Genomic DNA, 24,946 nt, shown 5'->3' with positions numbered 1-24,946 from the left:
GAGAAACAAAAATCTAGCTGTTACAGTTAATGCAACAGCATTTCAGAAAATTCAAATGGCAACACTAACTTTTATGCATTGTAAAATGTTCAGCTTAGTAAAAACCATGAATACCGATACAGGGCACAGAGAAAGAAAGATATTGATAAGGGATTGGTGCGCTATCTGCTCGGTTGGGGACTTCCTGCATAGACGTAGACAAAGATGATCTCACCAATTTGTTAGTGTGCTGTCCTCTCAATCCGCGTCACGTGCTACAAACACCAGTCTAATGCCATTCAGGGTTTTTCATTGTGCCGATCAATTTGCAATGCATAAAAGTGGATGTGGCCATTTGAATTTTTTGAAATATTTTTGCTATGGCAAAATATCAGGCACTCCAAGACTGTCCATCCCAAGGTGGTCTCTCTGGGCGGTCATGTCTGTCTGTTATGGCAGTAACCACGAAAGTTAGGGCTTTGTCTTCCTCGCATACTTTGAAACGCCTATATCTCCAGTTTCATTAGGCTGATTTCTGCTAGAGGCTTGTATATTATTTTCTGGCTACCAGGGCTGTTACTAGGCTAGCACAACCAGGGCACTGCCCCCGAGTCGAATGGGGTCTCACAAAAGTTTATATTTGTTTTGCAAAATAAAGGCATACTCTGATGTGGCCACCCTGTTCATTTTTTCAATTGTCAGAAATAAGTTGTAACAGCAACCATAGCAAATAAATTTTAAAATTTGCAGTTTCAAATGTGATTGTGAACTGATTTAACGAGTTCCTCAATGTAACGAATAAAATTCAGTTTCTTTCAATTCGTTAAATCAGGGAGTTCGACTGTATTGTACTTTGATGTTGCCTTTTTGTATCCGCAGTTAAGTTTTTAAAAATTACAGTGTTCATTACCACACCCTGTATTTTATATAATTTTGTGAGTCTTGCAAGTTGTGTGTCAATTTTTTTTAATGGAGAATATTAAAAGATACAACTGATTTTTGAGAAAAATGGGACGTTTTATTTTAATTACTAAAAAAAATACATAAGATACAAAGTCAATCGCTTTGCATAGAGATTTTTTTTTTCCTTATGAAAGACCAACACTTATATACATATATAGATATATGCATAATCTGAATGGATTTCGATGTCTGAGCCGGAAAAAAACATTATGGCGATTGATGTTAAATGATGTATGAGAACGATACATCGCACAAACACACGTGCACGTTTTTTTTTCTTTTTTTAATATAAAGTCAAAATGTGATCTTCCAGTAGAAAAACGGTTTATTTCACACGAAATGAAACAAATTTGACATCACAATCAACAAATGCACCACCCAAGATGTTCGAATGTGCCTCATCATTCTCTGTGCACGAGTACAAAGAGGCCAAGGCAACCCAATACAGCATACTGTAGCAAAAGAAAGCAAAAAAAGTCTAATCAGTTAATGGCATAAACTTCAAATACTAAAAAGTACCTCACCAATTCGCTTCAATATAAAATAAATACAAGAGTCAAAATAACTGAAAATTATTGCTCGAAGCAAGTTTTTATGAAAAAAAACAAGAGATCCATGATAATAGAAATGGATATTCTTATATTTAATCAATACACTATACAAATCAAAAGTTTTCATATGATTGAGGATAACTTGTTGAACTGGACAGAATCATGGTTGCGAGATAGATCACAGCGGATTATGGTGGATGGGGAATTTCTTGATTGAAGAGAGGGAGCTCTTGAAGGAAGTGTTCTTGGTCCCATAATCTTCTCACTTTTTTATTGTTAAACTTGCTACAGGTACTGATAGGATTGTTAACAAATTTTCAGATAATGTGAAACTAATAGGTGAAGTCAGGAATTCAAGTGATAGGGAGCTGTTACAGAGCAACTTGAATAATTGCAGCAAGGGCAAATGAATGGAACATGACTTTCAAAGTTGAAAAATGCATGTTTCACCTAGGTGTTCGATGGTAAAATTATTCCTGATGCCACTAGGAGCAACGATTTGGGAATTCTCATTGATGAGCTATTTGGATTTTGCAAACATTGTCTTGTGGTCAAAAAAATAAATAGAATTCCGGGTTTCATTCTTAACCCTACATCTCAGAAACATAGACGTATAGACAGTTAACATATAGTTTTTATCAGTTTTTATTTTAGTTAGTATTTTAGAGTTAAAAAGATTCCATGTTCTCCTAGAGTCGTCCTTTTGCTTTCCAAGACAGTTGGTTTTGGCCTAGAGTATATTGTACTTATGGAAGAGAACTAGCGTTTGCCCATTGAAAAATCTTCCTTTCACAGAAATTTTGTTCGCTAAGTGGTATGCACTCCAAATGCAATGTTCTTATCAATAATGGTCCTTACAGAAAAATGAAAGGAAAATATAGCAACAAGATATAGCCTACATATTAAATGAAGATACGATAAGGATATTCAATGTATATATCTGTTAGCATGTCAAACTGCAGTAATCAGATCTATTGAAATAAAATGCAAAATTATTCATAAATGCATACCTTGAACTTAGGATAGTCATTCATCAAAATAGTTACGATGCCAACATATGGTACATATCTATAAACAGAATTCAACAACAACAAAAAAAAAACACTGTTAGTCGTTCATCAATGGAAATCATAAAATTTACTTTCAAAAAATTAATTATTTTATTCTGTCAAAAATTCACCATGTGTTCAGTCTACGTTCTTTTCAAATACATTCAAATTCTGCAATGTAGCAAGAAATAAATACAGCCCCCCCTCAATTTCACTAACAGAAATGTTTTCCCAAACTAGTCCTCTAGTTCTACACAATAGCCTATGCCATTTACTTGAATGCCTTTTTCACTAACAAACTTTTGAATTTACAAAATAATTTTTCAAGTCTATTAGAGTTTGTGAAGACAATTGTCAACTGAAAATGTTTTATAAATGCCTAGTTTTTTTTTCAAGAAACTTCCTCTCCCTGTCAATGAGCATTAAAAGCCTCAGTTGAAAAACAGAATAAATATAGGTTTCTTTTGTCCTTGGCTTACTGCTCAAGATTATTGCCAACTACTAAAAACTCTCAATTGCAACAGAACAGAAGAAAAACCAAACATGAACAGACTCTCTGTTTAAGTGATACAAGTACTTTGCCCCAGAGGGCATGGTTGTGTGGGAAGCCGAAGTACACAAGCGAGGGGGAGAATTCATTATAAAGAGGGTGCATTAGAATTTTTTAATAAATTCAGGGAGAGTACAGTGCAACAAGGGAACAAAACAGCGGGAAAAAAAGTAGATGTTTGAGAGGGTACAACATCTACTTTTGATACAAGCCCATGTTTTTATACTCAATTGTGACAGCGAGAGAAACAACCCTGAAAACTACACTATGGACTATTAATGATGACAGCAAAAGACTCATATGTTCAAACACTTTACTTAAAACTCTCAATTCTCAATTTCTCTCACACACACTTTACTTGACAAAACTGAGACATCTTTCTTTCTTAGGTCAGGATTACACTGTGAAAATTTGGTAAAAGATCTTTTACAAAATGAGAAAAAAAGCAACCAAATGAGCTTATTGGTTACATTCGCTCGAATGTAACCAATACACTTGTTTTTTTTTTTCTTTTCAAGTTTTCTAAAAGATATTTTGTCAAATTTTAATAGTGTAATCTCGGCCTAACCGAGCACGACTCCGGTTTATTGCTGTGGGCAATTCATAACCGATTGAGTTGTGACGGAATACAAAACAGTCTGAGATCATATCTAGTGTTGTGTGTGAAATTTCAGTGCTGCCATCTATATTTCAAATTGTGAGTAGAGTGTAATGATTGAATATTCATACCATTGCAGTTGCCGGCCTGTTGCTTTCTGTGGCAAGACTTTTTAACAGGGATATTAGCTCGCATAAAACTGAGACAATTTGTTTTGTGCTAATTATGATAAATATGAAAAGACCACTCTATTTTCATTACAAAATGAAGGAAATTTGTTTGATTTCACGGCCATTCAAACAGTGGCATAGCAATTGCTCTTACAAAAGAAACTCACCCTCTTGCTCGTCCAACGATGTCCTTCTTGTCAAGCCACATTTGACCAGGTGCGTAAAGGCCTCGATCATCAACAGAATTGTTATCTCCCTTTGTCAAAATCTTTAGCGTACCATTTTTGCTAATTGGAAAAATTATTTTGAACATTAAGTTTTCTCATTTAGGTAAGCACAAATAGTGTAAAACTCTTTCTATAGGTGAAACCGCAGTGTGTAATTGAGAATTTTATCATTTTGTTTAGTAAACCAACTAATACTAGAGGCTAAAAGATGAGCAACAGTTAAAACACAGTTTTGTGGGGAAAAAAAAGAGAAAACAAACAAATGGATAAGTACATACCTCTTACTGTAGAATTAAAAAGAAATTCATATTTTTTAAGACTCAATTTTGGTCAAGAAAAATATTGTTTTCAATCCCCAGACAACAGCAGAAAATATTTCAGGTTTTTGTTTGAACGCAGATATTTCAACTGACAAATGTGTTACACATAATATTGTGTTGTTCATGTTTTGTTACAAAAACAGTTTAACCTTGTTTTAATGATAAAACTACATGCACACATTCCAACATAGGCACAAAGCCTCTCGGTTGTTAACCTTACCAGCCCTCTGATGAGTGTTTTAAGCTTTGTCATGGGGTCTCCTCCCCAAAACAACATAATCATAGTCCAATAAATAACAGAAACACTCAAAAATTTGATTAAAATTTTTTTTAATTTAAATTTAAATACAACACTTCATGGGCAGTAGAACCTAGGGCTCAGGCCATGAGCCTCCTTTTCCTCCAAGTCCCTTAGTAGGCTAATTCATGATTATTCAATGCAATCCCACTTCGAATGCACCCTTGTGGGTCATATATACAGATATCTAGCAACCCTAGATCATGCTCCCCCGGTTTTATTTGTATCAGAGCTCCTATGACGAAACACGCTCTCTGAAAAAAGTTCCACAAGCTTGACTGTGCACTATTGGTGCAAATGAAGTCCAGACCCACATCTCTGAACTGCCTGGACTTTTGTTTTTAGCACATGGCATAGGAAAATTTTGATGGAAAACAGGCTTTTGCACACTTGGGCATCAAATAGAGAGGCAGGTCTGGACACGGCTTTGCAGATTGCCTTCCAAGCAGACAAAACCAATCGCCACAGGTAAAATACAGTGGAACCTCTCATAGTGGGCATCTCCTACTCACCAACACCTTCTCAAATCTGTCAACAGGCTTTAATTTACTTCAATGTTATACAACCTATTAACAGACAGACAGACACTCCCAGTTAATGGACAAAATTTTCTGTCCCATGGGTGTCCATTATGAGAAGTTCTACCGTAAAACAAATTAGAAAGAACCTTGCATATGTGTGCTAAAACTATTGCAAGGTAGCCATTCTACATTACTTCTCTGTCATTTCCCTTCAATGGAGTGACAGCTTTCCATGCCTTGGTGGCATGAAATAAGGCAGAAAAGCATGGTAAACACATGAAACTCACAATTTGTCCTCACTCATCTAAATTCTCAGTTGATCATCCCTGAAATATGTTGTTGTGGATCCTGAACGGCCTTTACCAGATATACAAACCAGTGTTGAAATAAAAATGAGTGTCCCTTTAAGGAAGAGCACACATATTCCTTATACTTTTCAGTTTTCCCGATTCATCAGTTCTGATATTTGATGCTTATTTGCTAAGTGTCATGCTCTGGCATCAGCCTCAATCATGAGCTTGTCATTATATTCCTTTTGATTTGACCCAAATATTCTGTCACAATACTCTGATTAATGGCGAATGATACGTCAATTCAATCACAGGTTTCTTATAGTCAGAGTTTGTTTTGTCTCGAACTCTCTCACGTGAGAAAATTTATCGTTACTTAGATCCCAAAGATAGACACGATTTTAAAAAATAATAAAAACTACTAAACTACCACAAGAAACTCTAAGACCCAAATTTGTTTTCCAAAAAAAAGATATACACATGTATTTCAGGAAAAATGATTTCCGTAGTACTCAAGAGTATGTTAAGTACCTCTCCATAGTTAAATATGGCCGCCTGTAGAAACAGCAGACAACCCGTAGCAGTTGGCAACTATGTACATGGCCAGGAAAGGATCTCATTACCCTGGAATCTAGGATGCCTGCTCCACAATTTGAAAAATCCCAGGTCACCATGGCAACTATGAAGTTGCTGTATTGGTGCCTACAATTTTAAGATTTCATGAAAAAGTGGGTCTTCTAACGTGCAGGGAATTACAGTATTTTAATGAAACATAATTTTTTTTTCATGTTTTTTTATTAGTAAAGTATCAAGTCATATCACTGGGCAACAAAATTTCAAAAAGTTTCGGCTTCTGAGATGAAAATAGCCATTTCCTAATTAATTCAATGTGCTGAATATGACAAAGAAAAAGCTGAATTGGCAACCATTTTTTTAATAATGTGTACATATTATCGAGAAAAAATTTATATATGTAAATATTACACTGCTCAACAAAAGAATCTTTTTTTTTATGTTCTTAAGGAAATTTTAATGGTTTTAGGGTATATTGGAGCTGCTGAATCTGGCATTGGTTTTGTCAGATTGGCTCCTGTTTTTGAGACAAAGTGAAAATTATATTTGAATGGTAATACATAAGTAGCATAAAAATTACACTGAAACTGTGCATTATAAATAAATACAGTAAATCATTGGCAGAGATATTTCAGTGATTTTAGAGTAATTTTGGGGTGCTGATTCCGAATCTGGCATTGGTTTTGTTATATTGGCTCTAGTTTTTCAGATAAGGGGAAAGTAAAATTTTATTAGTACATGTATGGTATACAAGTATGGTGCTTATACATAAGCACCATATAAATCACATTGTTGTGAGTATGCATTATCCCAAAAACTAGAGCCAATTCAGCAAAACAAATGCTAGATTCAGCCCCAATATCGCCCTAAAATCACTGAATTATCTTTGGCAATCATTTACTATATTTGTTTATGGAGCAGTTTCAATGTGATTTTGTATGCTGCTTATGGTATTACCATTGAATTTTAATTTTCACATTATCTCAAAAACTAGTCAATCTGACAAAATCAATGCCAGATTCGGAATCAGCAGCCTCAATATACGCTAAAATCACTTAAATATCTTTGATAGCAAAATCAGTGTTGAGCAGTGTATTTCAAGGAATAGCAAATTAAACATTCTTCTGACCGAAAACCTCTTACTTTTCATGCAGCTTTAAGACTCTGTGGACTATAGGTATATCTCTTCCTTCAACTTTAAAAACAACAATATCACCAACATTCACTGGATCTTCTTTATGGTTTGTCAGGAATAGTAGATCTCCCCTATGAAAAGCTGGCTCCATGCTTCCACTGTTATAGGGGGGAATTTTTTTACAAAAATTAATGATAGAGTTGACAGGTTTGAATTGGAACAATCAATTTGTAATAGTTAAACATGCATCATACTTATTTTTGCGAGTACAACTGAATATTTTCTGTCTGATTCAATGTATACCGTATCCCCCCCCCCCCCAGTATTAGTTGGCATACCAGGTAATTCAAGTTATAGATTCAGAGTGATTTCTTGAATATCCAGACCCCAAGAATCTATGGAATTGGTTAATTTGGACTTTGTTTGTTCTCTGTATTTTAGGATCCTTTCTGTGCAACGATCCACATTCTGATACAAAAGGAGATGTTTTTCTTCAGCTCACATGCTCAATGACACGCGTGCCAATGTGGCCTTTGCCGTCATTTCTGATGAGGTCCATGACCTCAAACCTAATTTCGGAAAAATTACCTAACCGACATATTTTCAGATCACTCAATTGACTCGTGGTATATTTACAGATCACATAAGATACCTGTGATGCAGTTCCATAGCACTTAGGCGGTACGCTATGCAGTTCCATATCACTTTAGTTTAAACCCCCACCATTGCCACAGAGGTGGTTGGCTAAAATTAGATTTCTGATTCCCAACTTTGAGGCACAACTGTGAGCGCTGATCTCTCCATTAAAAGTCTCACCACAGAGAAGCAACAGACCAACAGTGGTTTAATTATTCAATCATTACACCTCACTCAAAAAACTTATGCCAGACAGCACTACTACACATAGAAGCATTGCACAGGAATAAGCTTCATGTTAGGTTCACAACATACATGCACATTCAAACATATACCAATTCGTTAGAAGTTCTGCAGAGGGATATGGACGAAGTGCATGAGTGGTTTAGTAGTAGTTCCATAAGTTACCTGCAACACAGTTTCAAAGTATTTAGATAGCCCTCAACAGTTCCAGAGCATATACCATGCAACTTAAGTGGTCAGCAGCACATTACCAGATCACTTGAATGACTTGTGGCTCAGTACCAGAGTCCTGCGATGTGTGGTACATTTCTAGATTGCTTCAGTGGCCCACAACACAGTTCCAGAGCAATTAAATGGTATGCTGTGTAGTTTTACATAACTTAATTTACCTGCAGCACAGTCAAAGATCCCTCTAATGGCCCATGATACATTTCCATATGACATAAGTCAGGGCTGAACATAAATCTCAGGAGCCAAATCGCTGCGGTGACTAAAAAATTAGTATTGGCACCCAAAATTTTCTTTGCATGTTTACTAAATTGCAGGCTGAGAGCAGCACAAATGTTTGGAATTTATAGCAGCATATCTTCTAACATGAAAGAGAATCACTATGCCCTAAGAAAGGCAAAAGCAGCATTATTTCAGACGTTTTTCTTTAGGTAAAAAATGTTTGGTACCTAGGTTTTTGAATTTGTCCAGCACTGACTTGAGTAGCATACTGCACACTTATAGAGAACTTAAGTGATTCACAGCATAATTTCCAGAGCACTTATGGGATCCACAGCACATGTCTAGATAGCTAAAAAATTATCTGTGACACGCTTCCAAACCAATGAGAAGTGGCCTATACTCTACTAAACATAGAATATCCTTAGCCTACAACATATCTAGGGAAGAGACTGGATATTATGCCAATACAACCTTGTATCTTCAAACAGGTGGATTACATTCAGATAGGTATTATTAGGTACATTACGTACTGATTTAATAAAAATTTCAGTTGATAACTGTATTTGTGGGTATACATTAGATGACTTAAATAATGGATGCACAACCTCTTGAGTACGTGGGCTAGATATGTTGTAACTCTGCCACTTGTGGGTAAGAAACACATATAGGGTGGCCAAATGACCTGCATTTTATGGGTTATTTTTTACTGTCCAAACTTTTAATAAAATGTCCTGTTTTCTCTTATTTTCAACAAGGCTTACTTGAATTTTTGAAATCAAGAATTGAGATTATTCTCATGACACAAATTAAATGTCTTTGCCAAATTTTTTTGGACGTAATCGGAAACTTTACTTGCCTTTAACAATTTTTTTTTTTTGGCCAGAACTCTGCCACTGGACTTAACATTTTTTGTGGGTGCAACTGGAAACTTTATTCAGTTACGACAATTTTTTTGCTGTGACTTTGCTTACTTCTAAAAAAAGAATTTTTTGGGCTGTAATTGGCAACTTAAATTGCCTTTGACAATTATTTTGGCTATAATTGTCAACCTTTACAAGCCTCAGACATTTTTTCGGGTTTATGATACTGGAAAGCAAGTTGTATATGCTGTAGCCTATATACTTAAATACAATAGACCTAATAATATATGACAATAATTTATGTAATTATTATATCAGTGGTGGCTCATTACAGATAATTCTGGGGGGGGGGGCAAAATTGTTTTGCATGTTATTATGATGGTGGGTTCATAAAATTGTTTTTTTCAAGGGTCCTTGAAAAAGGGTTCCTTTTTCCCCCTAACCCCTATAATCTAAATGGCATTGAATATACATGCATTTATTAATATATTTCTCTTTAGATAGTTATGACAATGCAATAACACCATTAGAAAACAATGTTTGTGAGTAAGTATAGTTTTAAGGTATGGTTTTTTCAGGTTGGGCAAAATCAGACCAACTCTGACCGTAAGTGATCAACTTACAAACAAACATGTTCAGTGCACACGAGCTCCAAAGAAAGATTGAGGCATTTGTTGTCTTCGTAGTCTAGTGGTCAAAGGCCCTCTCCCAGCAAGAGAAGATGTGGGTTCGATTCCCCACATTTTCTCCCTTTAACAAATATATCTTCACATCGGCCAGCTGTTAAAACCCTTCATATAAATAGCAGAGCGACATCATCCTCGGATTACAAAGATTTCATTGTAATATCATCAATATTCATCGATAATATATTATATAATTGGAAAATGGTGAAAAAAAATACCTTAAAACGACAACTATTGGGCTTTCGCTGCCGGTGACTACCATTAGTCCTTTCCATATCATAAGTGCTGACGAAACAATCATTCCAAAATTCAGGAATTGGTACATTAACTAAAATAATAAAGAAAAAGTCTTCATATCAGGAAATAAAGTAATGCCCTCTCAATTGAAACATAACTTGATATTTTTGTCGCATCCCAACCCCCCCCCCTTCCCTGCTATTTTCTGCACCACAGGATATTTCGTGTAACCAATAAGCTTACTGGTTACAAAAGAATTTATATAAAAATTTTAGTGTAATACTGCCATATAAAATATTGTTTTATTTGTTTTAACAGAAATAGTATTATTAATTTTAAGGAGATGTGTTGGAGATTTGTTTCTTTGGCAAGGAAGACATCAGATAACAAGACGCTGTTCCACTCTTGGCAACTTCTCCTCACACTTTCGAACGTTTTTCTGGCTAATTTTCTATAAGAATGATCAGCGCCAACACGGGGACTTTTTTCTATGCCAAAATTGCCAACCCTGACAGCAGCATCTGTATTTGCTAGTTTTGGTAACCCTTTATCAACTGCATGGTTTGTTGATTACATTTTTTTATTTCTCGTAGTTCCCGGCTATATTCAATTATCACATATTACCACTGATTTCATGCCATCTTGTGATTTCTGCATTTTTTTGGGTAGTTGTATGTGTTCTTAGTCTGCCATCTTGAATTGACGCCCCGAAAGTAGTGATTATGCTAATGGAAAATTAACTGTTTTTCTCACCAAAGGAAAAAAATTGGCAACACATCAAAAAGGAAATTACTATAGCTGTTCTCAAACATCAACCTCCTCGGCACTAAAACATAAATTTTTTGGGTGTTGCGATGTCTGTAACTACTACTAAATAACACAAAATCTAATCTGGCGGTAGAAAAATTGCCACTATACAGCCATAACCGTTGGGAATTCCACCATATTTAACATTAGTGTGCAGCATCACATTTTTATCATCTTTTAACGCCTTGACAGTGTAATTTCAGAAAAATACCCCGAAAATGGAAATATTTTTTCTGTTACTTGCCAATATACGGTTAATTCACATAGTAAAGTTTTTGACTATGCCAACAACAACTTCTCAGGATTATTGCTCTGACACATTTTTAAACATTACTGGGTGCTTCTATCATTCCACTGGTAAATCTTTGGCAAATACAGCGAAATAGGTCTGGCGATAAAAGAATAGTCACGAAGCAGCAGTAAACCATATACTGGGTTTTAACCCATTCTCCTTTGTTTGTTGTTGTGCATTAAATTAATAAAAGAGATAAGCAAACTGAATTCGGGCTTGATGGAAAAAAAATAGCTTTTTTTTTCACAAATATAAAATTTTTCTGTTGCATCGGGCATCACCGTCAAGGGGTAAAGGATGATTATGTTAATCACGCATCATCCTAGAATTTTGAAATCTCAAGTTTATGGGACAGCCAATGTTAATAATCGTTGCAGTGTTTTTCTCCAACTTTATAAATTGAATTTGTAGCAATTCCTTCTCAAAAGCGAAGGCTGTCTCGCAAACTTAATAATTCTAGGATGATCCTTGAGATCAACGTAACCACCCTCAAAGGACAATAAATAAATATGATGACGCCGCATACCTGTGTCACATATGTTGTACTGAATTATATTAACACAGACAAATTATGCAATTATTATTATTCTTTTCCCCTGCAACTACATTTGTGATTAAGTTAATTCATTCCTACGGGTGGCGATACATTTATAATTCATTTATACGGCAATCCGAGATGCTTTTTTAAATCGAATCACCGGCTCTGGATGCGATAAAATATTTGCTCGTGAATTACCTGTCGCTTGTTCATCCTCTTCAAATCATCTAAAAACTCCAACATTGTGGCTTCTTGTTTGTCAAGAAAATCAGACGAGAAGAAAGAATTTACGAAGATTTCTCTTCTTAAAACTAAAATTAAAAAACTCGCAAAGACACGACACTAAAAAAACAGACGGCACACATAACACACGAGCACACTCTTCCGTAGGCCGAAATGCCGGATTAATACACGTCAAGAATGGCCGCACACCCCTGACGTCTGCTGCACTTCACATGCGAAAAATAAAATAAAAAACTATTTTTTTTTTTTTCCCCCCAAATAAGATTTCTTATAGATGGCGCTGTAAATTGAGAAGAAAGTGATCAGTTTTCAGATTCCTTCACTGATAAAAATCACTTCACCGACATTAGCGGGGAGTAGCGATTGTGACCATATTTCCTCGAGGGAAAATATGAAAAATTGGTTATTGGGATTTCGCAGAAAATACAGGTTTTATGACCGGTATTTTCTGATAAATCCTGGTACAGTAGAATCCCGTTTTAACGAATACCGTTATAGCGAAAATCTCGTTTTAACGAACATTTTTCTAATATCCAGATAAGTTTACAAGTTTACATAGGAACAATGCTAGGTGGACTGGAATTCCTTTATAACTAGGCTGACCATATTTTCTGGAGAGAAATACGGGACATTGGGATTCCAAATACGGGGCATCGCTAAATATCGCCAAAAATGACGCCAAAACCGAACAAAATCACCAAATATTGTTGAAATAACGGAGAAATCACAATGGCGGGAAATGCAGCATTACTGCTAATTGCAGTGGATTAAAAAGTATTCCACGAAAAAAAAAAAGTTTACCAATGCAAATATGGGAGATTAATATTCCCATATATAGTTGTAATTATCATAAAATAATTTATGAGTTGAAAAATAATTTCAATCTTTGACTTCAATAAAGAATAGAAATTCCAGTAGGCTTCGTGCAAAATACGGGAAAAACCGGGACACTTTTGCCAAAAAGTCGGGACGGCCAAAAAAACAGAAAATACCGGGACTGTCCCGGTATTTTCTGTTTTTTATTTTATTCAATGTTGAATGATTGATTTCGCACAATCCATTATAATTCAATGCAATTGGCAGTAATGTTACCGCTCATTGATCATTTTTGTCGCACCACGGTCATTTTCTGCACACGAGGGCTAATTAGACCGGGACCTACAATTTATTGCCGATTCCGAACGGCAGGCTTGTTTTTCATATTCATCGAGGAGAGGTTGGTGTGCTAACCCCTCGATGGGGGACTCCCTGCGGTAGCAATTTTTGCTGCGGTCAAGTCGCCGTTTTTTGTTGCACCCCTGTGTCAGGAAAGTTTTCTGACAAGGACGAACTGGGTATCGAACTCGCGACACCCCTAAACATCCTTTGGTACTTTAGGTGAGCATCTTATCGACCGGGCTACCGCGCCCAATGTTACCGCCATTGGCACTTTTACAATCATTTATGCAATACGAAGGTTTTTAACAACTGGTTGTTGCGAAGATATATTTCGGAAAGAGAGAAAATTCAACTGCCCCGGCGGGGAATCGTACCCACGTCCTTTCACTTTCCGGGTGAACGCACTAGACTACAGAGGCACAGAATCTCTCAATCTTTCCTTGGAGCTTGTGTACACTGAAAGGGACCGTACATGGACGGCCGGACCAGACTCAGGCCAAGCTCACAACTGCTGACGTTGCCACCAGATGGCGACTTATACAAGGATGACGTCACTCTCCGCTACCATTCGTTAGAACACCTTAATACAGGTAATGAAGGTAAGACGCCTTCATATATGTGTATTAAGTAAGACGCCTTCATATAAGGAGTATTAAGGAGTTCTAGTCTTACCCTTCGTATGGCGGAGAGTGACGTCATCCTTAAATAATTTATGCAATAGTTGGCAACTTTGCTCATTTTTGGCAATATCCCGTATTTGGAATGCCGTATTTTCATCTAGAACATATGGTCAACCTGATGATTGCTAAAAATATTGAAGGTACGGAGGAAAATGTGCATTTTTCTTGTGAAAGAAATCACTGGTGGGAAAATACGTGATCTCTTCTAAAATAGGGACAGTTTTTTTACGATACGGTAACTTGGCTTCGACCAGGCCCGTAACTAAGCTAGGGTCCCGAGCCAAATGGCGGGGGAGGGGCTTTACAAATAAAATGTACATTTATTTTCATAATAACAAAGCCGCTTGAAAGGCTACTCTTTAATGCAGCTTTACATAATAATGACCTGACTTCCCCATCCATTAGGACTTCTCCACGACTGTCAGGGTCACTTTCTGCTACTACAAATTGCTTGGATATTTCATGTTGTGATTCTCTTTTGGCTCGAGCCGTCCTGATATCTCCTAATCCAAAACATCTGAATTGTGATGAAATAGTGTTTATAATGAATTTTCACTTTCCCACGAGGGTTTATACCTATTGATTTCCAGTAACAAGGTGACTGTATAGAGGTCAATGTATAGAGGTGGTAAAATGTTGTTTAGACAAGTAAATATAGTTTGATCTATGTTTTTAAATTAATTTTTGCTTATACAGTCTAAACCTCCTACAAAATAGCCATATATATATACACACAGTGCTGTTTCCACAGTATCATGGGCGTAGGAACTATTATAAACTTTTTGGTGCTGGAAGAGGAATAGTATGATCTGCCACTTGGCTATTTTTTGGCGAATTTTTTCGGCTCCAAATACGTTCGACGAGAAGTCGCCAAGGACGTAACTGACTCCGAAAAAAAAATCGCTAGCATAGAACCACAAAAACTAACAGAAACAAGCATATATGCTTTGTTGGTTTCTTATTGGTTTTTTTTTAAATTATTATTATAGTAATAATAAAAATCAAACATTTTAGACTAAATAAAAGCCCAGACTCGTTTTAATAAATAACTGTCTTCCCTGTTGTATAAATAAATAATCTCTGTATAAAAAAATATATAAAACCTGGACTCATTTAAATAATAAACCAATCAGGGGGGCATGAAACAACAATGGAATGGAACGGCTGTTTCAAATTTCAAAATACATGGTCGAACAAAGGGGGAACCCATTTGAAAACCCTGCGAAACTAGCGCCACCTGCAAAACAGACCATTCTAGAAAGATAGAGCAGAAACAGCAATTAGCGCCACCTGCATAGAAAAAACGAGAGAGCTACGGCAACCAAGTGTCATTATTTTTTTATTGACTTATTGTCAGGCCATCCAAAAAAAAAGTCGCCAAGGAAGGTAGCGACTATAGCTGTTCCATAAAAAATAATGGCATGACTGCCCCCTCCAGGGCAATGAGCTAAAATCATGTAAGAGACAGCCTCATTGTGCTCAGTCTGTTCTGTCATCAGGGCCGAATCTTGATTCCTGCAAACTACATGGTCTCAGAAGTCGTCAACTGAAGGGGCATTCAGTTGGCACATATATCCATTTTAGGATGCCAACTGAAAGAGAGGGGGCAAAATTTTTTATCACCAAAATATTATTCACTTGCACTTGAAAAATGTCTAGAACCATCCCTGACTGTCATGGGTCCTCTACCTGGCCTATCAATTTACAAATTTCAAAATCAGCCCCCAGAGCTGGGTTTTCTGATGCACTTGCAGTTCCCAAGTAATTCTAGTCCAATGCAGCGCGTTTCAAACCCGAATCTTTTCAATGCTAGTCCATCACTATGGCCACTCACTCAACCACCACAGCGGCTCAACAGCTGACTGTTGCAAAGATGAATTCAAGAAAAACAATTCAACTGCCTTTACGGGAAGAATCAAACCCACATCATGTTGGGTGAGTGCATCTAGACCGCTACACAGCAAAGACAATATATCTCTTTCCTTAGAAGTTGTGAGTGCTGAGTGGAACCGTACATGGACAGTCAGACCTAACTCAACTAAAAACTTGTAATTACTGACACTGCCACGAGATGGGGACTTATTGCACAGGTCTTCCTTTGATCACCTGCTAAAATCTCTTCATTGAGACAGAGCGGCAGGCCATGATCTGGTTAAGAGATGGCAACTTATCTGAATATGATTTCACTCTACATCGGTGTTTCCCAAAGTGGGCAATATTGCCTCGGGGTGATGAAAGGTCGCGGGGAACGTTAGAAGCTATGGGTTTAGTATAGGATTCTATAGGTTGGGGAGGTGAGATGAGAATAAAAAAATTGAAGGGGGGCAATGTAACTTCATTGCCCCCCTTCTTTAGAACATTTTTTTTCTCTCATTATCCCCCCCCCCCCAACTCAAGCCAACCCATATAATCCTACGTCATACCCATAGCTTCTATCGCTCCCCTAGATTTTTCTATCACCCACTTTGGGAAACACAACTCTACATCATTCCTATGAACATTTCAACAGCTGGCTGATGCGAAGATGAATTCAGGAAAGACAATTCAACTGCTTGTATGAGGAATCACACCCACGTCCTCTCCCATGCCAAGTATATTGAAAATGTCAATGTATGTGAGCAATTAGCTGAGGCGGACCTGATTGTCCATGCATGGTCTCGTTCAGCACATACAAGCTCTAAAGAAATATGTTCTTGCTTCTGTAGCATAGTGGTCTACTGCAATTGCCCCTAGAGTATTGTGGTTAGATTCCCCCACTGAAGAGCAGATGAATTTTCTTCCCTGAACTCATCTTCGCATCAGCTAGCTGTTGAAACCTTCATAGGAATAATGGAGAGTGGCATCATCAGACTTCTTGATAACCAAGAATGTATTTCATGGATTTTGCATACCATATACTTGAACAATGAAAAACGTATTTTCATTTAGTAATGCGTTTAATTTTTCATTTAGTACATGTTTCATTTATAATTTTTATGTTTTCAAAAAATATCTTCATAAATTTGTCTTTCCTTTTTTTTTTTTGGTTTAGCTTTTTGATAACATCAGCTGTACCTACACCTATCTGCTTGGTGACTCTGCGCAACGATGTGCAGTTTTGATTGACCCAGTTTTGGAGCACGTGGAAAGAGACATTAAAATTGTAAGAGAGTTAGGACTGAAGTTATTATATGCAGGTATAAAAAGTAAATTATATAAGCTTTCGATTGTATCTGAATTCTTTTCATTTGTGTTTATCAAATCGATAAAAAGTTTTAATGTTTGGCGTTTGTTTATAAATGTTGGCAGCTAATACTCACGTACATGCCGATCACATAACTGGTACCGGAGCCCTGAAGTTGAAACTTCCAGAATGCAAAAGCATAATCTCTGAAGCAAGTGGAGCCAAAGCTGACATTTTCCTCAAACCTAATGAAGTTTTTAAAATTGGAGACATTCATCTGGAAGTCAGACCGACTCCTGGGCATACTAATGGCAAGTTTTGACTTTTTTGCATCATAAGAGTGGAAGATTTCATTTATTTTATGAAAAAAATTGCTATGCAGTTCTACTTTGATGAGTTACAAGTTCATTTTGTTCAATCTTAAAGATTGATTTTTTGCCGGACACTGGAAAAAAATTGTGCATAAAATTAATAAATAAAAAATAATTTTCATAACTTTTAGGATGCCCCTCTTTTTTCCCAATGCCCTAAGTGTGTGCTTATTTTGCTTAAAATTGCTGAAGTTGAAACTTCCAGAATGCAAAAGCATAATCTCTGAAGCAAGTGGAGCCAAAGCTGACATTTTCCTCAAACCGTATAATTTAATGCATCATAAAATTTACGACTTATTTTTCCTCTCTAGATGTTCTTTGCCCCTTTATCTAGATGTGTCCTTCAGTTGGTGAACTTGTGTTATTCATGCTCTTCCACATTATTGCAGTAGGATTCTAGATTCAGTTTCATCTTTTACTTATCCTAGAAATTCATTCTGACAAACTCTTTCACAGAAAGGGATATACACTACACAATGAAATATTATCAGTAAATTTTTAATTTATGCGAAAAAATTCAAATTAATATAATTTTTTAAAATTAGTTTGTTGTGCTTAGATTTACACAGATATTTGACCAAATGCTAAGTATTATTCCGCTGAGCCAAATATTCAGCATAAGGCCAAATACGGAATAGAGGCCAAATATTCGTCCCATCTCTAGTCAAGAATCATCTTGAATTGAAAAATATATCAAATCATTCCATAGTTTCTTCCTCAGTGTTTATGCTATGCTTTATTCAAATTGTATATTTTATAAGAAGAAAAACATGAATGTTAGAAATAATTCTTTAGCGAGTAGAAAATTATTTTACTATCATATTAAGTATTTATTCTTTGCATAACAGTCACTTTAAACATTACATGTAATTAGCGTGTGTATTGCCAATGAGTATTTGTGTATTGAAAAGCAATATTTGAGATTTTTGACAAAGGTTTTGGACGTGACAGTTTAAACCATCAAAAACTTGCCAACCCTGTCTTAAAGTGACTCTCTCCTGTTTTAAAGTAATAAACCGCGTCACTTCATTCCATATCCTCACAGTATTACAACCCAAATATAAACTGATAAGCATGCCGCAGTACAAGCTAGGGGGCTCAACCTTTTATAGTATAAGTGCTCAACCCATAGCCTGCAGGCAAAATGTGACCCTCTGGGTCATCTGATGTTGCCATTGACCTCAAACCTGATTCTGTAAAAATGAACTAAGTGGCACATTTTTACAGATCATTTAAGTTACCCGCGGTATGGTTGTTTATCACTCAAGCAGCCTGCAGCACAGTTCCAGAACACTTAAAGAGCCTGCGGCACATTTTCAGATTACTCAAGCGACCTGTAGTACATTCCCAGAGCATATATATAGAGGTCATATATGCTCAACCCATGGCCCCACGGGCAAAATGTGGTCCTCTGAGTCATCCAATGTGCCCTACAACCTCAAACCTAATTTTGTAAAAATAAACCAAGTGGCACATTTCCAAATCACTTAAGGGACCCACGGCATAGTTTCACATCACTCAAGTGACCCTCAGCACATTCCCATATCACTTAAATAACCCACAACAGTTTCAGATCACTCAAGCAGTCCACGGTATATTTACATATCTTTCAAGCAGTCTGTGGCACATTTACATATCTATCAAGTTGCCTGCAGTGCATTTACAGATCACTCAAGTGACCTGTAGCATGCTTAAAGATCACTTAAGTGACCTGTAGTGCCGTTCCAGATCACTTAAGTGATCCACAGTATATTTACAGATCACTTAAGTACTTTGTGTGCAAATTTACAGTTCACTCAAGTCACCCGTGGCTAATGACACGTTTTCACCACCCATGATCTGGTTACAAACCAATGAATGGCCTGCACTCATCGGTTGTGCAACCTAAAGGAGCACAAAGTGGCTTGCAACCTAAAGGTTGAGCACACTTCCGCTAGAGTGAAGCGCTGGGTCATCCCACACCACTCAAGTGGCCAGCAGCACAGTCCCCAATCATTTGAATCACACACAGTGCATTTCCAAGATCACTTAAATAACCCCCAAGACAGTTTAAGATCATGTGAGTGGCCTGTGGCTCACTTCCAGATTATTTAAGTGACCCACAGCATGCTTACAGATCACTTGAGTGGCCCGTAACATGTTTTCAATACTAGTGAAGTGGCCTGTTCTCGTCAAAAGGGTGAGCAACTTTGTTTTACACAGTGTGGGCCGTTTCATTGGTTTGGAAACATGTCACGGACCACTTAAGTGATCTGGAAATATGCAGGTCACTCAAATTATTGCAGGCAAAACCAGATAAATCTGAGGGCCACATTTGGCTCAAGTCTATATAAGAGACAATATCCTGATCATACTATAAGCAATCAAACAGTAAATAGTAACTAGATATTTATAAATATTGACAACTTAGAAAGGCTAAATTATTGTTCACAAGCTTTGCCTTCGTAGCATTAATTTGAAGAAGAAAAAGAAATAAGGTGACTTCATGAGTTTGATGGTGTTCCTTGGTTCTGAACACGGCTGATTATTTTAATGAAATGATTTTTTGCAGGTTGCGTCACTTATGTATGTCACGAAGAGAAGATGGCATTTACTGGTGATGCTCTGCTCATTAGGGGCTGTGGAAGAACTGATTTTCAGCAAGGTTGTTATATTACTCTTTCTCTTCTAATTTTTGCATTCATTATTGGGAAAGAAGATCAGGAATTTGTCATAGGCGTGCGTAGCTCTGGAAATTACTTACATTTGCTCACTAACTCTCTGACTCACTTGATAAATCACTCGCTTACTTACTCACCCGCTCATTCACACACTCACTAAAGTCATTTTGTTGATGACTTGCTTGTAGTGAATTGTCACGTTAGAGCATGACTGTGAAATGTTGTCAGTGAATTTTCCATACACACCGACAAGCATGCGATTTCCGGACAACTGATAACTTTCAGCCCCCCTAATGTTTTATTCATGCAGGCAGCTCTGATCAATACTGATAAAAGTATGAAAAATTAACTTATCCCACTATTTCTGGATGTGCTCAACAATTATGTAAAATTGTCATCATTTTGGTCTTTTTTATAACTCAAAAAAACTCTACCACAAATTTTTTTCCTCCCATCAGATTCAAGAGTTTCTGCTGCATTTAATTCTATGCTTTTATGGTGATGCGAGTGCTGCTGGATGTCTCGTTATTTTGGAAACATTCTGAGTCATGTGACTCCTTTTCTTTTTTAAACTTATTTAATGTATAGAAATAGTGGAGAGATTTTTGATACATGTTGGTCGACAATCTGAGCAAGAATGAACTCTGATGCAAGAAGACACTAAATAATGCCTAGCTAGTGGGTGGCCTAAAAAACATAGTAAAAAATGTAAACATTGCATGAGACAAGCAGCGCTACACTTTTATCCGTTTTCATGCAACCTTGGCTCCATCTGTCATGAAAATTGCTAACAAAGTTTCAATTTAAGTGAGTTAGCGCCACCAGCAAACCATAGTATTTATTGTGTAATTATTATACATAATATTCATTCATTTTTCAGGAGATTCTGAGAAGCTGTATCACTCGGTTCATGAACAAATATTCAGCTTACCTGATGATTATAAGCTGTATCCTGCACACGACTACAAAGGTACAAACTTGTGGTCAGTTATATTCTATCACCTTTCTTTAGTACATGTGTGATAGAAACTTTACATACAATTAAATTAGGTTTCATAAACTTGGAATTCGAAAGTAAAAAACATTGAACAATAACATATTAATTCATTCTTTTTTTAGTTTATAAAGCTTGTATGTATTGCTCATCTCTAGAGATGCGCTTCTCTTCTTGACATCTTTTTTTGTCCTTGAAATAATATAGATGCTATAGGGCAGTGTTCTTTGACTTTCCTAGAGCTATTGGCCTGTAAAAGTAGCTGAACAAGTTAATAGAGACGATGGAAATGGGATAAATGATAAATAATTTATGGACTGGCCACAAATAAATAGAAGCAATAATTTACAGACTGGTAAAAAAAATAATAATAAGTAGACGCCAGAAATAATTTGCAGACCAAAAAAATAAGTAAAAAAAATTTACGGACCAGTAAAAAATTAATAGCAAAATAAAATGGGAGAAATAATTTGCGTACCGGCAAAAATATATACATAAGGGAGAAATAATTTACAGACAGGCATGACAGAAGAAATAAAAAAGCAATATAGAAACAGTATAACATTTATTAAATCTAAAATTATCTAGCAGTTATATGAATGGGCAAAATGTTTTGCGGACTGGTAGGAAATTCTCACAAACCAGCGGTTAAAGAACACTGCTTTAGAGAACCTCTAAAATCAAAGAACATAGAGCAAAACCCCTGGGGATATTTCACAAGACCCCGATTGAGAAATGCCACTCGTGATCTCCAATGTAAATTCCTAATGATGTTGTGCCAGCAAATCCAAGTAGCCTAAACATGCATTTGTAGAAATACGTTTATTTTCAACACTTCACATCATGAAAAAAAATTGTTGCTCCAGATACAAATCCCATAAATTCTGTCAATCTTTTTTTTGTTCCATGTTGCTAAGGATTGACAGTGACAACGGTCAGAGAGGAAAAGGAATTCAATACCCGCTTGACAAAGAGCCTTGATGAGTTTATCGACATTATGAAGAATCTGAACTTGTCGTACCCAAAGATGATCGGTACGTAGAGGTGTCCTTACATCTTTCCTTTGACATAGCTGCCAAGTCTCCCGAATTTTTCGGGAATCTCCCGAATTTTATCTTCATCGCTCGATCTCCCGAAATGTTCTTAAATCTCCCGAATTTTTACGAAAATCACAAAAATCCCTAATTGTCCCTAAAAATTCCCTACTTAATTAAAAAAATCCCCGCTTATGAAAACAATACCTAAGGAATTTCTTGTGGGGCATGAAGCCTCTTTTTTTATCCTTTCGAAATGACGTCACACGTCATAAATGGGGAAATTCCCTTTTTAAGGAAGTTTTACAAACCCTCTGATGGTAACAAGAAAGTTGTTTGTCTTATCGTGCAGGGAAATGGCTTAGCAGCCAATAGTCCTGGATAATAATTGAAGATTATGGTGATGCACATGTGGTCAAAATTTCTTTTGTTGAAGTTACGTACGTGTGATATAACAAAGCATGAATAATGATAAGCAAAAACATATTTAATCAATTTTAAAGATACTTATTCCGATGAATTTCCTTTCATCAAATGTTCCAGAAGAGGGCTGACTTTTCCTTTTTGTACAAGTTGTGTTACGGACATAAACATCGGTCATGGAAAGACTGCCATCATCACTCGTGAAATGAAAAAAAAACATCAAGCAAGTGTCACAAAAAGTCAGTGTTCTTCAAAAATTGACGGTGTTTTCCTTCATCTTCCGATGATTTTGGGGCCATTCGCGCAGAATGTTTGTTCACAGCGTTTCTGATTGAACACAATATTTATTTTTACATCATTGAAGTTTTGGCCTCCGATTTCACTTGTTTTTTGCGTAGGAATTTTATTCCCAAGGGTTTAACTTCCATGTGTGTAAAATCCCTATTTTAATTTGACTTCAGTTTTTGAGTAGGGATTTTATTCCCTACGCTTCAACTTTTTTGTGTGGAAAATCCCTATTTTATTTGGAAAAATCCCTATTGTATTTATTTGGGAGTGGTTTTAGCATAAAATGCGGGTGTGCGCGAAAATCTCCCGAATTTTCATTTTCAAAAGTTGGCAGCTATGCTTTGAGAATGCATTTTCATGTAATTATATTTTTAAGCAAAGTTCATTGAATTTCATTTTATAATCATTAAATACAGTAGAATGTTGATCAACTAAGGCATGCGGTCAAACCAACGTTGATTTTGGTCATGCACCCATTTTCATTGTTGCGACATGGCGAGTTTCAGTAACAAACAGAAGCAGATTTATAGTTTTGCCGCCCTTCACTAATTCTAGTCTGATTTTCTAGACCCACTCTTCCTCGAATTTACTCCCCTGGGCTATATATAGCCCCCATTCGTGTGCCTAAACCACTCTTTTGGTGACACACTTGCTTGTACATGCTCCAATACTCACATAACATGAAAATTCTGGCATTTTCCATTTTCACTTCAAGATATAGAAGCCAGATGGCAGCATCAGTTTACACGAAACTAGCATGATTTTGACAGCATAAGCCCACACATTTCCACACAAACAAGTTCCTGCATGAACCAGTTTGTTAGAAATTCCTCAGAAGGATATTTATGAAGTGCATCTACGATTAAGTAGTGGTCAATTGGTAGATGAGTTTAATCTGGTTTTGCACGACATTCACGTTTTGTTTGTTAATGAATTAGTTATTTATTACTTGCATTAAAATTTTAAGCTTCTTCAGTATGATTGTCACAATCTTCAAGTTTTCTTACTGCTGATTAGTTGTATTTGTACACCATATACATATTTCTGTTTTCCAGACAAAGCGGTACCAGCGAACATGGTTTGTGGATATATGGATGATGTTTAGCCAAAGAGAATGGAGTTTTCTATCGATGGGAGAAAAGATCTTTATGAGTCATATGTCTATATGAATTTACATCTTACATTGTCAATATATAATATGCACAGCTGTTTATACTTTTATGCCTTTTATGCATGTATATAAACTCTTGATACTGCGCAACAAGACAGCAGTTGATAAGTTGAATCTTTCTTGCTTTGAAAATAAATATATTTTTTATAGCAGTATATTATGTGTATATCATGTAGATCAAGGGTATTCAACCTTTTGGGCCACTTCATTGATTTGAAAACATGTCCCAGGAACTAAATTAATAGAAAATAAGGGGTGATAAATTAAGTTATTATAAGTGGGATCCACTGTATTGTACGCAAAAGTTTACAAATACAAGGCCATAACAGTCAAAATGCCCAACGGCGTGGCTGAATACAAATACAAAGCCACAACAGGCAAAATGCCCAACGACGCATTACAGCAAAGCTGCCCCTTATTGTGGCCCGCCCACGAGGGTGGGGGCTCATGGAGCTTTAGCTCTGGGTACTGGACTATTCTAGTCATTTCTTGTTTTTTCACTATAAATTAACTATTGGGGGGGGGGGGGTTCCGCTGAAGAGCACAACCTAGGAGGCTTCTGTTCCAGAATGAGGGGGGGGGGGGGTGTTATGCACTTTATTGGCAATCATTTCACTGGAATGCGACATCTGTTTATGCCAATTTTAATTTATCCAGGCATTATGGCCTAAGCATTGAAACAGCAAGGGTCACACTATAGCCCTGAGGTCATACACCCAATGCTAGTGTCCTATATAGGGAAATACATCAGTAGCCGCGATCATCACAATATCTTTTTCGTCCTTCTT

The 24,946-nt window shown here is 36.6% G+C and overlaps 2 protein-coding genes across 4 annotated transcripts; one reads left to right on the top strand and one right to left on the bottom strand.

Moving 5' to 3' along the window:
- Positions 1–975: 975 nt before the first annotated feature.
- On the bottom strand, positions 976–12,434 carry twr (signal peptidase complex catalytic subunit SEC11 homolog C twr). The gene is made up of 6 exons (XM_089237999.1): positions 12,172–12,434; positions 10,318–10,427; positions 7,233–7,382; positions 4,028–4,147; positions 2,504–2,561; positions 976–1,394 (listed from the first exon to the last, which is right to left on the bottom strand). The coding sequence occupies exons 1-6, from the start codon at positions 12,214–12,216 to the stop codon at positions 1,344–1,346; spliced, it is 534 nt and encodes a 177-aa protein (XP_089094125.1). The 5' UTR covers positions 12,217–12,434; the 3' UTR covers positions 976–1,343.
- A 2,105-nt stretch (positions 12,435–14,539) lies between these two features.
- On the top strand, positions 14,540–24,313 carry LOC149081193 (uncharacterized). 3 transcript variants are annotated; one of them, XR_016193412.1, is made up of 7 exons: positions 14,540–14,702; positions 17,086–17,230; positions 17,343–17,528; positions 20,140–20,232; positions 21,129–21,231; positions 22,160–22,276; positions 24,043–24,313. XR_016193412.1 is itself a non-coding variant. In XM_089237996.1 (7 exons), the coding sequence occupies exons 1-7, from the start codon at positions 14,670–14,672 to the stop codon at positions 24,090–24,092; spliced, it is 714 nt and encodes a 237-aa protein (XP_089094122.1). In that variant the 5' UTR covers positions 14,556–14,669; the 3' UTR covers positions 24,093–24,313. The 3 variants fall into 3 exon arrangements, 2 of the variants coding, with proteins under 2 accessions (XP_089094123.1, XP_089094122.1); XM_089237996.1 differs by having other exon boundaries at positions 14,556–14,702; positions 21,129–21,218; XM_089237997.1 differs by lacking the exon at positions 22,160–22,276 and having other exon boundaries at positions 14,550–14,702; positions 21,129–21,218.
- The last annotated feature ends 633 nt before the right edge of the window (positions 24,314–24,946 follow it).

This window comes from Pholcus phalangioides, unplaced genomic scaffold (assembly GCF_987345545.1).
Source record: "Pholcus phalangioides strain wild (caught in Gottingen) unplaced genomic scaffold, Ppha-v1.0 ptg000010l_1, whole genome shotgun sequence".
Taxonomy (NCBI): domain Eukaryota; kingdom Metazoa; phylum Arthropoda; class Arachnida; order Araneae; family Pholcidae; genus Pholcus; species Pholcus phalangioides.
This window is presented reverse-complemented; position numbering and strand designations above follow the sequence as displayed.